We start from the raw sequence: 15,907 nt of genomic DNA, 5'->3' as shown, positions 1-15,907 counted from the left end.
TGGTGTGTTGGTGGTGGGACCCTAGGTGCTGCGACATCCTTGCTGGCTGGCCGTCATATTGTTCTCCTGTGTCTGTTCTAGCACTCAGGGATAAATAGTTCCAATGCAGAAGTGCTGGCTCTGTTCAATGTGACTGAGGCGGATGCTGGGGAGTATATTTGTAAGGTCTCCAATTATATAGGGCAGGCCAACCAGTCTGCCTGGCTCACTGTCCTGCCAAAACAGCAAGGTAACAACGTTTTTGTTTTTTGTTGTTGTTGGTTTTTTTTTCCTTTTTCTTTTTTTCTTTTTCTTTTTCTTTTTTTTTTTTTTAAAGAAGGCTGGATGATAGCAGCTGAAAAGACTTGGTGCTTTGGGAGACTGAAGGCGGCTTATAGGATAACTCTGTGGTCTTGGTATATTCATCATAATCTTTCTTTGGTGCTGCAGCTGGTATGATGCCAGCAGCCATGGAAAAATGCCCACAATGTTCAAAGTGCTTGCTCTAATTTCTTGTAAAGATTACCCTCCCCACCTCCCGCCACCCAGTTTTTAAGTTGTTCCTCTGGTTTCTCTTGTTTGGGCTGCACAACTCCTGTCACCCCTGCACATCAGCACCCTTGTAGACACACACACCGGCAGGCCGATTGGATCTGTGACGTTTGCTATAGCAGCAGAAATCATACCTCCTCTGCCCTAGGTTTTCCAAGAAATATCGGCACCATGTCATTCCTTCAACAGAGCCTCATTTTCTTGGTTGCCTAACTGATACCTATGAGATACTGTCCTTGACCTTGTTATCCCAAATTCGAGGATGCACCGTCTCGCCGAGTCAATGTGCTGCTGGCTGCCATTGAAGACAGCAGGTTGGCTTTTTCAATTTGCCATGACTCACATTCAAAGGTTGATATTAAAAAACAACAAGAAGAAACAAGTCCCATTTCATTGCTCCCAAGATAAGACTTCATCCATTCGCTTTCAATGCAATGTATAGCAAGCTGGTTATGCAGGAGTGAAAATATCCAGAGCCTGGTAACCAACACAGATTCCCCCCCTGGCGGTTCCTGCAGGCCAGGAAGGATGTGCCCAGTGTCCACGTGGGCTTGTGTGCAGGGTGCTGGCTCACAAATGACAGTTGAGATGGAACCATCCTTTTTTCGAGGAGGGAGTCTGCAGCCAACAGGACCAGAACCCAACTTGGACTTCGGGGTGTCCTACTTTTGGAAAATCACCCCCTCAATCGGAAGCAAAGCAAAGGCTGAGAGAACGGATCTCTGTGGGTTGATTTTTCCATGCCTCTGATTGCATGCATGTATGTCTAGGTGGTGATGCTGGCGTGGTGACGGGCCTGTGGAGGTGAGCCGCTCCGTGTCGCTCAGTGTCTCTCGGTTGCGGGCTTTGTGGACGGGCTGCGATCGGAATCTCCCGGTGGCTGGTACCCACCGGAGCCCCCGGTGCGACGCCTTGTGGTTCCATGGCCCCCTCCACAATCATTCCTGTGTCGTCTAGCCTTTTCTCTTGCTTTCCTTGTTTTCTAGGCCGCCGGTGTTAATACCACGGACAAAGAAATTGAGGTTCTCTATATTCGGAATGTAACTTTTGAGGATGCTGGGGAATATACGTGCTTGGCGGGTAATTCTATTGGGATATCCTTTCACTCTGCATGGTTGACAGTTCTGCCAGGTACATACTGCTCTTTCTCTCCGTGGTTTTTTTCCCTCCTCTTGGTTGATTGCTATAAACTGAACACAGCTTCTGTTCTCAGAAATGGCCCCTTTCCCCCTTGCATAAAGATTTTAAAAAATGTTTAAAATTATCCCCCAGGGATCAGAAAGGTGCCTCAGAAATTCACTTACGATGAGATTCCACCCTCGCATTTACGATCAAGTGAAATGGCACCCTTCACACCCGAAGGGAGTGAATGAATGAGCTTTTGAGTTATTGTGTCAATTCACCCATCCCCGTTTCAAGAAGTTGAAATTACTTTGTAAAATTCAAAGTAATTTTTCTCATTTCAAAATGCCATTTTGCCGAAGTCCCATATGTCCTTGTATCACTTTTGTTCCATTTTCTATTTTTAATGAGACGTGAATAGATGGGTGTATCTTGAGGTGCCTGGGGAGAAGCCCTCTGCGTGTAAGGTGTACAGAAGCAGTGTGTTACCTACCTTGGGAGTTGGTGGCTTGCTGCATGTTGTAATGAAACGGACTCTCAGTTGGCTTTTCCTGCAAAGCATGCTCTTGCCATCTTGGGCTGGATGTTATTTCTACCCTACGGAGAGATCAACATCAGTGAAGCTCTAAATATTGCTGCTGTCTGAATCTTTAACTGACATCTCTGTCCTCGTCAAGCTTTCTTAATAATTCCTATCTGCTTTAACGCTTCTGTCTCTCTGCCGTTTCCTCTGTGAGACTGCATAGACTGTGGTGTGCCAGCTCATCATGTTCCGCTCCGGTTATTAATTCCTTATTTTTAGAGCACGGTGCCTACATGCATGCTTATGTTATATTTAGTAAAAACCACATTGATTGTTTCATTTTGTGCTGTGCTGCTGAGAGGGTTGACTGTCTTGCAAATATTTTTCTGATTCAAATGTATAAGCTTTGAAGTAATGCCTTGGCATTTATTTTTCCTTTTGTTGTGAATCCGCTCTGTGAATATTTGCTTTGAAACAATGAGATGCCTCTCGTGTTAAGCTTGCTTTTACTTGCAGTCCTGCATTCTCCAAGTGCCCGATTGGCACTGCTTAACCAGGTTGCCTGACAGTACAAGCACATTAACTAAGAATGCAGTGGGAGAAAAGTACTGTTTGGAAATACACTGCTTGTAGATTGACCATTGAGGACTAAGGCGGGAGCAGACCTTGGTAGAAGCTGGTGTAAGAATGTGCTAATAGCTTAAGCATTTGTATGTATCCTTACATGCAACCGCATCTTTATTTTTTTCTTTAAAAGTTGCAGTGACGTATCCATCAAACCAGATACACAGACATTTAAATGGTTTTTGATTAAGGAATGTTACAAACTTTTTATCGTAAGAACGTAATGATTATTATAAACAACTCAGTCTTTATATTAAATGCATTTGTTTGGTAGAATAATATACACAGGACTATATGGAGAAATTTGAAACTTTTTCGGACGAAACTACTATATGAATATTTAGTTCATTTCCTGTGGAACTGTGGTCATCTGGGTAGATGACCTTATCACACCCTCCTCTTAGCGAAAGAAGACGGAGGCCCTCTTCCTTTAGAACAAAAGTGGGCATCGTTCCTACTTAAGGCTTGTTAAATGGTTTGCCTCAGAGACGGTCAAGGTGGAAGACAGTCCTTTTGTCGTGGGCGTGGTTGGCTGTCTTCCTCTGCCCAGATGTCTAACGGAATGTGACCCCATAACCTGCCCCTTGTACTTTGGGGGCAGCCAGTCCATCATGATCACAGGAGGCCCACCGAGGCTAGAGATAGTGCCCTCCTGGGCCCTGGTGGTAAAGCGAGGCGCCCTTGGTTGGCGACCTTCATTTGGAAGAGGTGCAGGGCAGGCCCACGGCTCCTGCGGCACCGAGCTCTCAGGAAGGCCGTCGTGCCTTGGGAATGGTCGTCTGATTCCTTGCCTTGTGCCAGGATCACCCGTGGCGTGCCCTAACTCTGTGGCCTGCTTGTCTGTCCCTCTCCCGTGCTCCGCACTCCAGCTCCCGTGAGAGAAAAGGAGATCACAGCTTCCCCAGACTACCTGGAGATAGCCATTTACTGCATAGGGGTCTTCCTGATTGCCTGCATGGTGGTGACGGTCATTCTGTGCCGGATGAAGACCACCACCAAGAAGCCGGACTTCAGCAGCCAGCCGGCAGTGCACAAGCTGACCAAGCGCATCCCCCTGCGGAGACAGGTAACAGAAAGTAGATAAAGAGTTTGAAGACGTGTACCCTCCCCGACGCCCAGCCAGCTCTTGGGTCTCCTCCATGCCATCTAACCCTGGGAGCATCCCTGTGTGAGCGGCGCCCACGGGCCTCTTAGTGGCCGTCTGATCAGCGTCTGGAGCTTGGAGGGTCAAGTCCTGGAGCACCGCTGGGGTCAGCTGAGTCTAGTTCCAAGGTTGAGAAAGCACAGGGGTGAGACTCCAAGCTCCTCCGTAGAGCTGGACGGAACCCGGGAGGCTGTGCCCTTGTGTGTTGGATGGGACTCAAGGGCAGTGGTCTCTTTGGAGCACAGACCCCCTTTGTCGCCTGTGATCTAATGCTGTTTTGGAGACAGGCTTTATGCTGCTAACTCTCTTGGTCTTATTTTTTTAAATCAAGGCCAGAACCCTGTGCCTGCAGGTGACTGAACTACTGGCTTGTGATGTCTGTCTTCACTGAATTTTGGCTCTACCTCTCTGATTCTTAAAAATAGAATTGTTCAGAGTTCCCATTGCGGCTCAGCAGTAACGAACCTGACTAGTATCCATGAGGATGTGGGTTCGATCCCTGGCCTCGCTCAGTGGGTTAAGGATCCAGTGTTGCTGTGAGCTATGGTGTAGGTCGAAGATGTGGCTCGGATCCTGCATGGCTGTGGCTGTGGCTGTGGGCTGGCAGCTGTAGCTCTGATTTGACACCTAGCCTGGGAACTTCCATATGCCGTGGGTATAGCCTTAAACAGACCAAAAAAAAAAAAAAAAAAAAGAATCGTATGCCTAGAGTATGTTATTTTTAGCTGTTAGCACTAACATGGTGACTATGGATTTGGTGGCAGAATGGCTTTTATATTGAAGGGCAACAGATTGTTGTTAATCTCACACTTGGTCTTAGGTGGTTACTTGTTGCTCGTATGTGCCTTTGGCGGGTTTTCTTTTGCTTTGGGCAAACGGGGCAAGAGGGCACCTACATCCTCGCCTTAAATCAAAGCCCCACAAAGCTGATGAAGCAAGAGGTGCTCTGACCCTTGTGCTCATGAAAGGCAGAAGATGTGAATGCCGTGTTTACGAAAGTACTTGAAACTTGGGTTCGACAAAGGTATGTTTTTTGAAACAGCAAGAAAAACGGCTAGCTTGCTGGCTTTAACTCCATGTGTTTTAGGCACAGTTACAGGGCCCTTGTTAACCCTGCAGATTCCTTAGTCGTAGCCCCAGAGATTCTGGCTGGGGAGGTTTGAATAGGACCAGGAATCTGCGTTTGAAGCAAATCCTCGGGTGATTTCTGAGATGCATGCTGAGAAACTCTGGGTTAACCCTAGCCCTCCCCTCCTGGGACTTGAGGTGGTCGTGACAGTTTCTGGCCAAGGCATTAGGAAGGATTAGGAGCCAGCTGGTCAGCTGTGGTTTGGGCAGAGATCCGGCTGTTCTCAGCTCAGCTCTGAACTCCGGGCCGAAGGGGTTCGTGCTAACCTCTTTGAAGCCATGTTTCTAGCAGGTCTTTCATCCTGGAGGCTGAGGGTAGCGTTTGGAGCATGTGCCAAGTGCAGAAGAACGCCCAGATTGTGTTAAGAGGGAGGCAAGAGAGGTGCCCCCTGGGGACAGAGAAGTGACTCTGGGAGAGTCCAGTCTAAGGTGCCTCTTAGAAGACAGGCCCTCGGTGACTTCAGGGGATGTGGCCACCCCCCCTCCTCCTCGCCGCTTACCAGTTTCTTCTGGGCCATTCCTACCTCATGCCCCCGTCTTGAGCTCCTGGCCTTAGGCAGTTGAAAGAAGGAGTGGCAATTCCATCTCTCTCTCTCTCTCTATATATATTTTTTTTTTTCTAATAAGGAAAAATGCTACCTTTTGGAGGAAGCCTATCATTTGGTATAGCTAGACCATTGTCCTGTAATTATTTCATCATCATTTTTCCTGCCGGTGTTACAGTGCTCTTCTTTTTCTTTATTATCAAAGAAGCAGATGCCCTTAAAATCCCCCTGACTCGGCCCCTGGTCCTTGTGTTTTTGTTTCTCTCTGGGGCTGCCTGACCCTTCTTCATTTCCCTTCTCCGCTTGGTCCTGGAGGGAATGAAGGGAACGTTAGAGTGCTTCCTTTTTTATCCCTCCCTCCTTCCTTCCTTTGTAATTTTCTGAGCGCCTTGTCTAACCCAGGTTCCACATAAAACATAACCTGTCACCTGCACCAAAACCTCCAAGGTTATTTGGGGGCCTTCATTTGAGATGCAATTACCTCGTGTTGCAGCAGGATCAAGTCTTAGCAGAGGAAAATGGGCATATACCAGTCCCTTGGAAAAACAAGTTTCTGGGAATTTCTTTGGAGGGGTGTTGACACATCCCAGCTGCTCTTGTGGGATGTGCTGATTCTTCACAAAAAGCTCGATGTCCATGAGCACAGCCCCTTTGGTGGAGGAGATGCTTATCAGGTAACTGGTAAGAGAGGCTTATTGGACTGTAGCTGGAATGAAAAGCCCCAGAAAGGCAGGCGGGTAGGTTGATGACAGAGAGCATACCACAGGGATGCCAAACATGCCTTTACCTGGCGACAGGTGAGTCTGTAATCAGATGTCTTAAGGATGGGTTGTTCCCAGGCATTTACCAGGCCACCTGTCATGGTGCGTTTGCCCTGCCATCACACAGATAGGGCTCAGTGTCTGCGACGGAGTTTCATCTTCCTGGCCCTCCTTGGATGTACATAGACTGCATCTCACTCAGTTGATCATTGCTCCCTTTTTAGAACAAGAGAAGGGGTAAAAAAACTTTTTATCCTATTGCAAATTTTTCCTTATTAACATTTACTAGTCTGTGTTGGACTTACCAGTATAAGATGGACATTTCAGTTTATTGGCTTTTGAGATAAAAACTACTTCTTCTCTGGTACCCAAGAAGAAATTCCCTGTGATCATGTCCCAGGAACCACGCAGTTTGGTTCCTTTTATGCCTTTTGATGCTTGAGAAAGAGAAACACCATTTTGGTGTGGGGCAGGGAGGAGGGTGGCACGGGGCTTCTCCTGGTTTCCCTTGATGCGGGTTCCCCCCACATTCTGAGCCGGGGCTCAGACAAGGGAACCAGCAAGAGCCAGCCCAGAGAGGGGCGTCTGCATGAGCCCTTCAGCTCTTGTCTGCATCTCCGGGCTGCTGGTGGCCATTGTGAAGCCGTCTTCACACAGCCATGAATTCTAGCGAGGGCTGCGCTTTCCATGATTTCTTTATACTGGGAGGTAAAGGGAATTGAGGATGTTTGTTCTGGAGGCCTGCGGTGTGGCCGGGTTTTGTTCAATCCATTTTTCAGTGAGCACATCAGGTTCTTTCTCTGGAGCCAGATGCTTCCATAGGGCATCTGGGATGGAGATTCAGTTGTCCCCATAAGCAGATGAACCCAGCTGCTGGGTGGGGACACGTGCATGCCTGTGCTCTTCCACCTGCATCACCAGCTTCTGAGAAGGGGCCGCAAGGGTATTTTGTCTTTCAGGCTTTAGCCTCACCCTCTTGGCTGCTGATACAGGTAGATGGAACACCAGAGAAAAATCAAGGGCAGTCAAGGTCCTGTTTTATGACAGGACCTTGGGGGCAAATGGCACATTCCCAGGGACATCACGCACCAGGCGAAGTGGGCACGTGTGATTCAGGAGCCTGTTCTGGGGGCCGCGTGTTAGTGGCTATTAAACACACTGAATTCTGTGAAGGACACTCGCACTTCTGGAAGCTCACGCACTACCTGTCGGCTAAACAGCATGATCTCGGAACATTCCCCGTATTTTGCTCAATCAAGTGGTCTAATGAAACCTTGCCATTTCCAGAAAGTGTTGGTGTAATTAGATAGTCATGGATGACTTAACTGCCCTTAATCTGCCCTTTCCTGTGGGTGCCTGGCCCTCCCCGCCCCCATTTGGCTGTTCTCTCCTCTCAGCTTTCAGAAGACACAGCAGTTGGGCTAAGAGTTGACCTAGCTTTTAGCTGATGAGATCTTCTGTGATGACTCGCCAGTCCTGGTCTGATAGGTTTACTTGGGGCAGGGGGTTTGGGGAGGTGGAAATTTGCCAAGGGAGAGACGTGTCAGATTTAGTACCCACCTAATTACCTAAAATTTGTCAAAGGAGGGGAACCCCCCCCCCACCACCACCCCAAACCCCTTGAACCTTTATTTCAGCCACTTGGTTTGAGGTGGTGAGGGGCTTTTGTTTGCTATCAGGGAGTGAATGGGCAGAGCTTATAGTGAAGTGTGTTAACTCCAGGGCCTTACGCTCTGCTTTGGGAGTGAAGGTCGGTAGACTGAATGTCAGAGAGTTTCTCTGGCTGGTTGTGGTCCATTTGTGAGTCCCCAGAATAAGCTCCTGTCTCCTCCACTCTGGCATCTATGCCTTTGCCCGCTGTGTGCTCTGTGGGAACCCCTCTCGTTGCTGAATCTAAGCTAGCATTAAACGGTAATACCATTTCTTGGTGGTCCATTAAAAAGAAAGGGGATAAAAAAAAAATCCACTTCCTTGCTTAATCTCCTTTATGTACTGTGAAAATAGACAAAAAGCACATTTAGTTAAGGGCTTGATTTATGGCACGAGGAATTTATGGTAAAGAGATCCTGGAAAGTGAGGAAGCTGAATTGAGGCGGTGAAAAAAACACGCCACGGAAGTGCCTGCCACGGGTGGGGATCAAGAGACAGCTGAGCAGGGCGTTAGTGTTCATGTGGCTCATGACTAAGTGGTCTCACTGTCAACGGAATATTTTAACATTAGCTGAAAAGGAAATGAGACTGGCAGAAATGCCTGATTGGGAAGATTGCGGTTTTGTGCCCTAAAAAGAAGTGAGCATCTAAGAGGTGCTTCCGAGGTAGGGTTCAGTGGTGGACGGTGGAGTCCTTGGGGACCCTGGTCCGAAGGAGAGAAGCTCTAGAGCCTCGGTGTTCCATGGAGGGAGTGCCTGCAAGGGGTTGAGCAGCCCTGGAAACACGTTAGTGCTCAGAGTCAAAGGAGCAGAGAGAAAGGCGAGCGTATTTCACAGTCCCACGGGCGGATTTTAAAAGCGTAGTAAAAACGCATGGAGGGAAAATGAAGATAGACCTTTGCAGACAGAGTGATTGTGAATTCTGTAGTTTCTCATACTTGGAGCATTTTCTTACCTTTTCTCTCTCTCTCTTTTTGCCCCAAACTATTTTCCAGATCTGTACCTTGACTCTAAACCCCGATACTTAATCTGAACAAAACTTCCATAACTTGAATCGTAACGACAGCAGCAACGGTTGTTAAGGTTTTCCATTTTCAAAGCTTTCACAATGAACCCTTGATGGAGACATTCCGGGTGGGGAGAAGGTGTGTACAGCTGTGAACCTCCCCCACAGGCTCATGGGCAAAGATTTCTTTGGGGTCATAGGTTAGCCGCAGAGCAGTTAACTTCTGGCTGGATGTTGTGTTTCTCTTTCTTAAGCGGCTTCGAAGCCCTGCTTGTTCCGATGATGTTCTTACCCTCCAGTTGTCCCCCTGTCCTGGGACGTCCCCTGACTCCTGGATCCTTAACTTGTGGGGTTTGCTCTTTTGCTCACTGGAGTCCCAGCCCATCCTGGCTATGAGCAGAGGGTCTCATCTTTCAAACCATGAAGGCAGATCCTGCCCTTAACCCCAGAGGGGTCTGACCACTCTCACCCCCACCCCCCATCACACACCTTGTGACAGTATCTTACCCACAGACCAACCCTCAGGTCCAAGTCTTCAGGGGACCCCGAGGGAAGTGCCATCATATAAACTCCCGTGGATCTGAGCAACAAGTGACTCTAAAAAGATGCGAAGAAAAATCACTGTGGTGTTGGTAGCAAATGTTAACTGAGCTCTTAGCATGTGCCAGGCTCAGCACGCAATGCCTTATGGGTGTGACCTCATTGTCCTCCCACAGAAATTCTGTGAGGGGCAACTGTTCTGGTCTCCTTTTAACAGACAAGGAAACTCGAGTTTCGGAAGCTCAAGTGGCTTTCCGAAGCTCTCAAGGCTGGCCAGTATTGAAACAGAGACCGCACAGCCCCGAAAGAATGGGTGCATTTGGTCAAGATGCCACCACCCGGGAGTTTCTGTTGTGGTTCAGTGGAAATGAACCCGACTAGTATCCATGAGGATGCGGATTCAATCCCTGGCCTCACTCCGTGGGTTAAGGATCCGGTGTTGCTGTGAGCTGCAGCATAGGTTGCAGAGCAGCTCGATCCTGTTTTGCTGTAGCTGTGGTGTAGACTGGCAGCTGCAGCTCTGATTTGACCCCTAGCCTGGGAACTTCCATATGCCATGGGTACAGCCCTAAAAGGAAAAAAAAAAAATGCCATCACTTGACTCAGGGTCCCTGGCAAAAACAGATGGCAGAGGAAGGGCACCTAGGAGGGCTGGCTGCTTGGCTCAGGGCAGTCACTGGGTACCCCATGGAAGGATGCAGATACAGGATGAAAGCCTGTAGCACAGGGAAGAGGCGAGAGCAATGATCTCTCTTAACTCATTTTAGAGTCAGGGTATGTCAAGCCGATGCCCCCTTTTCCACCCCCCTGGATATGCCTCAGTTCAGATCCTTTTTATTCTAAAGAATGTTTTTATCATTAAAGGAAGTAATTTGTTTTTCTGGAACATAAAAGGGATACATGTACATGGTACTCGAAGTCAGATGGTTTAGGAAGTTCTGAAATAAGACATAGTCTGCCCCATCCTTCAACTTCTCATCTCTCTCCCCAAAGGTGACCACTGCTAAAGCTCTTCTTCTAGAGCCTTCCCAAGACTTGTTTTCAGTGCCTGGGTTACCATGCTTATAACGAATATGTTCATACAGACTGTGTAATAAAATTTAAGCATCATCCCCTTTGCCAAAAGACTGCTCAGAAGGCTCAGAAATGTTCTCATGTGCACTCTAGAAGATCATAGAAACGCTGTGTTAAACACTGCCTGCTGGAGTTCCCATCATGGCGCAGTGGAAACGAATCCAACTGGGAACCATGAAGTTGCGAGTTCGATCCCTGACCTCACTCAGTGGGTTGAGGATCTGGTGTTGCCGTGAGCCATGGTGTAGGTTGCAGGTGTGCCTTGGATCTGGCATTGCTGTGGCTGTGGTGTAGGTCTGCGGCTAAAGCTCTGCTTCAACCCCTAGTCTGGGAACCTCCATGTGCCACAGGTGCAGCCCTAAAAAGACAAGAGACAAAACCAACAAAACAAAACAAAAACTCTGCCTCCTTCTTGACGTCAATGCTAAAATCACCTTCCTGTTCCTAAGATGATTGTTCCCTCTCAGTCCATCCTTGGACATCTTCTCAGGTGTCCTAGCTGCATGAAGGATAGTCTGGATTTAAGGAGGAGAGAATAAAGATTTTCTAAATAGGACATTCCCGGGAAGGGACCGCCCCATGGGTCCCCATAGGAATGGCCCAGGCTCCCCCTTGGAAGTTCATCCCTGCTCACTGTGGTCATCTGCACTCGGTCCTTGCCACCTTGATTTAGAAAGTGTTTGTGAGCACGGCAGGGGAGAAGGGCTGACACGGGCACTCATGCAGGGGACAGGACCGTGCTGGATGGGTCACGCTGACCCGCTGTTCCAGCTCTCCTGGGCCAGAGTCCTGTGCACAGTTTAGAATAAGAGGGCAGTCAGGCAGCCCGTGATGGCATTTTTCTGTATAAAAACCAGCACAAGGAGGATGCTCTATGTAAGAAATAACCATTTTATCAAAAGCAGACTAACATGGGTGAGAGTAAATGAGAAAACTCAGTGAGGGCTCAGTGAGGGCCCACAGGCTGCCGAGGGGGAGGAGCTTCCCACCAGATTATGAATAAAGAGCTCTTTTCTCTCCCTTGACTCTTCATCCCCTGTGTCCAATGCACTAGTTTCTGAAACCGAAGGCGGCAAGAGGCAGTTGATTTTCTCCAAATGGCCTGGGCATCGACCCGTTCCCAGAAGAACCGGAGAGAAGCAGGCTGGTCCCCATGTCCAGGTCTCTGGTTACAAAGGCGCCTGGAGCTGCTGGACTGCTTTTCTTAAATCCTAGAGCTGGTTCCTTGAGAGATTCTGCATCACGTTGCAAAAGCCGGAGCTGACTGGAAGAGCTGATTTTCCGTGTTTTTATGGCATTTCACAAGCACAGCACTGACTCACCATGTGAGCTGGTCTGTAGGGAGGAGATTGAACTGGGACTCCAGGACAGGCACAGGCAAAAAGGCAGTCATGAAGCCTGAGGGGTCTGTCTGTCTGTCCTCAAGTGACTGCCCTGAGGCATGGGGACAGAGGGAAGACGTGTTTTTTATCAGGCACTGTCTGGAAATGTTGTTAGGAGTTCTGGTCTTAGGGACATATAATGTGGATGAGGTCGAGTAGGCACTGCACGGCTGGGAGGTCAGAGGCGTTGAAATCCAGTGGTTCTGGTCCCAAATCCTGGCTTTGGCCAGCGCCCACCTTCCTTCCTCTGGGAGAGCTGACCGTCTGGCTGGGCTCTGGCCAGCTGCCAGCCCGCTCACGTCAAGCCAGGAGTACATCTCTGTCTTTGCATTTTGTATCCAGGTTTCTGCTGAGTCCAGCTCCTCCATGAACTCCAACACCCCACTGGTGAGGATTACAACTCGCCTCTCCTCCACAGCAGACACCCCCATGCTGGCGGGGGTCTCCGAGTACGAGCTGCCGGAAGATCCAAAGTGGGAGTTTCCCAGAGATAAGTGAGTACCCCTCTGGGACACATCCCCGAGCGGGGACCTAGGTATAGGGGGGGACAGTGGATTGACACTTTGCTTTCATGACCCTTAACCGCCAGGGTCTTGTCCTGATGTCACCAGGAGTGGGTACGATTGCATGCCTAAATCACCAACTCCAGGGAAAATAACTGATTCCCTCTTGTTTCATAGTTCTTTTGAAACAGAGCTCCTCAGCCATGGCTGGTCCCCAAACAAAGTGGTACCTTGTTAGCATTTTTTAAAAAAAACATGTTGGGTAATTCCGACCCAGTCAAATGGAATAAAAGTGGGATCATGCCATTTATAAAACAGACATTCCACTTTTGAGTTCCTTGAACATGACTGTTCTGTAGTTCAATTCTTTGGAGAAATTGGGTTTAGAGTATAAATTGCCTTAAGAATTTTCACCCAGGAGTTCCTGCCGTGGCTCAGTGGTTAATGAACCTGACTTGTATCCTTGAGGCCGCAGGTTCGATCCGCAGCCTTGCTCAGTGGGTTAAGGATCCGTAGTTGCCGTGAACTGTGACCCCTAGCCTGGGAACCTCCATATGCTGCAGATGTGGCCCTAAACAAGCAAACAAACAAACAAAAAGAGAATTTTACCCAGTGTGCTATTTTTAATAGTTATGAATATAACACTGGGTTGAGAATCCTTGAATAGGTAAGACCTGACATGGAATTTCTCGTGGTCCATGATATTTTCCTTCTTGGATGCTGTAGAGGTGTTCCAAGCAGATGTTCAGCCAAAGTGTAGCCACCTGAGCTCTGGTGAAGGCATTGTTAGGCGCAGTGTATTTCTTGGTCTGGCTTCAAGTTCATGTGCTCTAGGCTCTGTTGAGCTGGATGTGAATCCTGGCTCTGTCAGCCAGTGGCTGGGCAGCCTGGTGTGCGTTACCCGATTCTCTTTGAACTTCATTTCTCTAAGGTGAGGGTCATGGTGTAGACCTCCCAGGACTGAGCACTATTCTTGGCTGCGAGTGTCCGTTCCGTTTCCCCTCATGTCTGGGTAACCTGAGAGGTCTGGACTGGTGGCGGAGCTGGGCCCAGAGTCCCTGGACAGATCTCGGGCTACCAGCCCTTCGTCTTCCAGCCGGGGACCAACCTCCGGATCCACCTTCTGAAAAGAATGTGGTGATCCTCAGTGAAGCTCGTTTCCAGGGTCCTTCTTGTAGATTCCAAGCAGCTCAGGAGTAATGGAAGGGAGAAATCACTGACGGTTTATCTGTATCCGGGCAACTGGAATAACACGCTTTTGACCGGCTTATATACAGCTACCCTGTTTGTCTTGACATTTGCGCTATCTCCCTGAGATTATGTCGGAGAAGTGTCTGATTACCGGAGAAGGAACTTGTACACAAATTTGGAGATACCAAGATAAGCTTTCACAGAGGTTGGATGTGAAGAGCCCTCTTTGGAAGGCAGGGTAGCTTGCACGGCACTTGTCAGTTTGGCTCACACAACACCAACCAGCTCAGTGAAGTAACAGCTCACCCAGAGATATTCAGTACTATGCCCCGCAAGTTGGAACCAAATTACGGTACCAGGGTCATTCTGTTCAGAGTGTTAATGGCAGTGATTTCCAGCTTATTCGTGTACTATTCATGCATTCAGGACTTGGTTGCTGAACAGGTACCAGTAAGACAAAGAACACAAAGGATGGTTTCTTTACCCCGTAGAATGTGGGAAAGGGAGTGTTTCTCATGTGCCCTCCCAGCTCCCTGGTTTGGTTAAACAAGTAGGTGGGTCCATGTGCACAGTTCCCTGGGTATAGGACCACGCTGGGGAGCTGTGATCCTATTTTAAGAAACGGCAGCTCTCGGGTTCAGTCCGTAGTCTCTGCCACCTGTGGCACCACCAGCAACAGTGGGAGCCTGTCTGTTAGCTCCCACCCGGGGTACCCTGAGTGCGGAAAATCTGAGTGCTAAGCATTTCAAAACAGTGTTTAGCACAACCGTAGGTGGAGCAGATTTCCAATGAATGAAGGCTATTTAGAAGCAGTTTATTAGATTGGAGGCAGACGTTATACAAAGAAGGGATTGTTATGCTTGTAGTACCAGGGCAATAGGACATAAATTAGCCATTTTTCCAATGCAAATGTTTATTTTCTGCCAAGATATTAAATTTAATTTTAGCTCAGGATAGCAAGGCAATGACCTCAGCAGAGCACGCGTTGGCCTTGGTCTTTGCTTAATTTTTGCAAGCCATTGCGTACTTAAAAATACTACTTGCTAGCAGCAGCTCAATGCTTTGCCGTGTTATGCTTCAATGAAAAAAAACCACGTTCATAAGTTTTCCAAAGTCTCTTCCATTCTGCTGGTTTCTGGAACGCCCAAGGAGACTCTATGGCCGGTAGTAGGATGTGCATAGGGCTACCGAGCTTACAAATTTAGTTTGTTCACTTTGGATTTTCTTCATTATTCATTTTGGGTCGTCTTAAGGATTTCTTAACTATTATGTTAAAAAAAAAAAAAAAGTCCTCCCAATTTCTAGAAGTCTCTTTTTCCTGAAGTGAAACATTCGAGATTTCCTCGAAATGTGTTTAAGATTCGTATCTTGTAACTTGGCCCGAAATGTGACCATAAAACCCACTGGTGTTTGAATAATAGTGATGTTTAAAGACCTCACTTCACAGGGACAGAAAAGAAGCATGGCTTTCATGGGTGTTTTTGAGATGTTCTAAATTACGAGTATTGGACGGGCTCAAGATCAAAAGCTTCTCATCGTTAGCACTTGGGAAAGAAGGCTGACCACCTCACTCGCAAGGATCTCTTCCATAAAGAAAATAAATCGAGAGTACAAATGTGAAATTCAATAGCCGTTCCAGCAGTAATTGACATTCTTGAAAACGTCACTAAGAAAATACTCAAGCGTGTGTGTATCCCAAGTCTCATTAGTTCCATATGATAAACGCTCTGTGCTTTTGCAAGCCGCTGAAAGATTTTTATATTTCGTTCTGGAATTTCCCTCGCTACACCCCTTCGCCAGATGCTGTGTGCTAATCCTCTCTCTGCACATGTAGGCTGACGCTGGGCAAACCCCTGGGAGAAGGTTGCTTTGGGCAAGTGGTCATGGCTGAAGCGGTGGGAATCGACAAAGAGAAGCCCAAGGAAGCAGTCACTGTGGCCGTGAAGATGTTGAAAGGTGAGCAGGGAGGGGGTGGGGGCCGCCTTATCAAGAATGTTCCTTTTGTGGCATGTGAACTCTGTCATGGCAGGGGGTCAGAGAGCACATAGTTGACCTAGGGGTGGAGGAGGTTTCGGTGTAAATCAGCATCCTGGACAGACTATTTATCTTGAGCTGTGTACACTTATAAAAAAGAAAAGCCAGTTTTGTTAGAAAGGAGCAGTCTCCCGGATTCTGTTATTCTTC

At 48.1% G+C, this 15,907-nt stretch overlaps 1 protein-coding gene across 15 annotated transcripts in view; it reads left to right on the top strand.

Moving 5' to 3' along the window:
• Positions 1 to 15,907, top strand: part of FGFR2 (fibroblast growth factor receptor 2) — a 107,995-nt gene that overhangs the window by 69,946 nt on the left and 22,142 nt on the right. For 5 of the 15 annotated variants that reach the window (XM_047762593.1, XM_047762605.1, XM_047762600.1 and 2 more), the window contains 4 exons: positions 82 to 229; positions 3,670 to 3,872; positions 12,372 to 12,523; positions 15,558 to 15,679. In XM_047762593.1, coding sequence (XP_047618549.1) covers positions 82 to 229; positions 3,670 to 3,872; positions 12,372 to 12,523; positions 15,558 to 15,679 — 625 coding nt within the window. Of the gene's footprint in view, positions 1 to 81; positions 230 to 1,517; positions 1,663 to 3,669; positions 3,873 to 12,371; positions 12,524 to 15,557; positions 15,680 to 15,907 lie in introns of all 15 variants that reach the window. The other 10 variants (XM_047762597.1, XM_047762607.1, XM_047762604.1 and 7 more) reach the window with 3 other exon arrangements.

Source organism: Phacochoerus africanus, chromosome 15 (assembly GCF_016906955.1).
Source record: "Phacochoerus africanus isolate WHEZ1 chromosome 15, ROS_Pafr_v1, whole genome shotgun sequence".
NCBI lineage: Eukaryota > Metazoa > Chordata > Mammalia > Artiodactyla > Suidae > Phacochoerus > Phacochoerus africanus.
The sequence above is the reverse complement of the archived record's forward strand: the minus strand, read 5'-3'. Positions and strand labels throughout refer to the sequence as shown.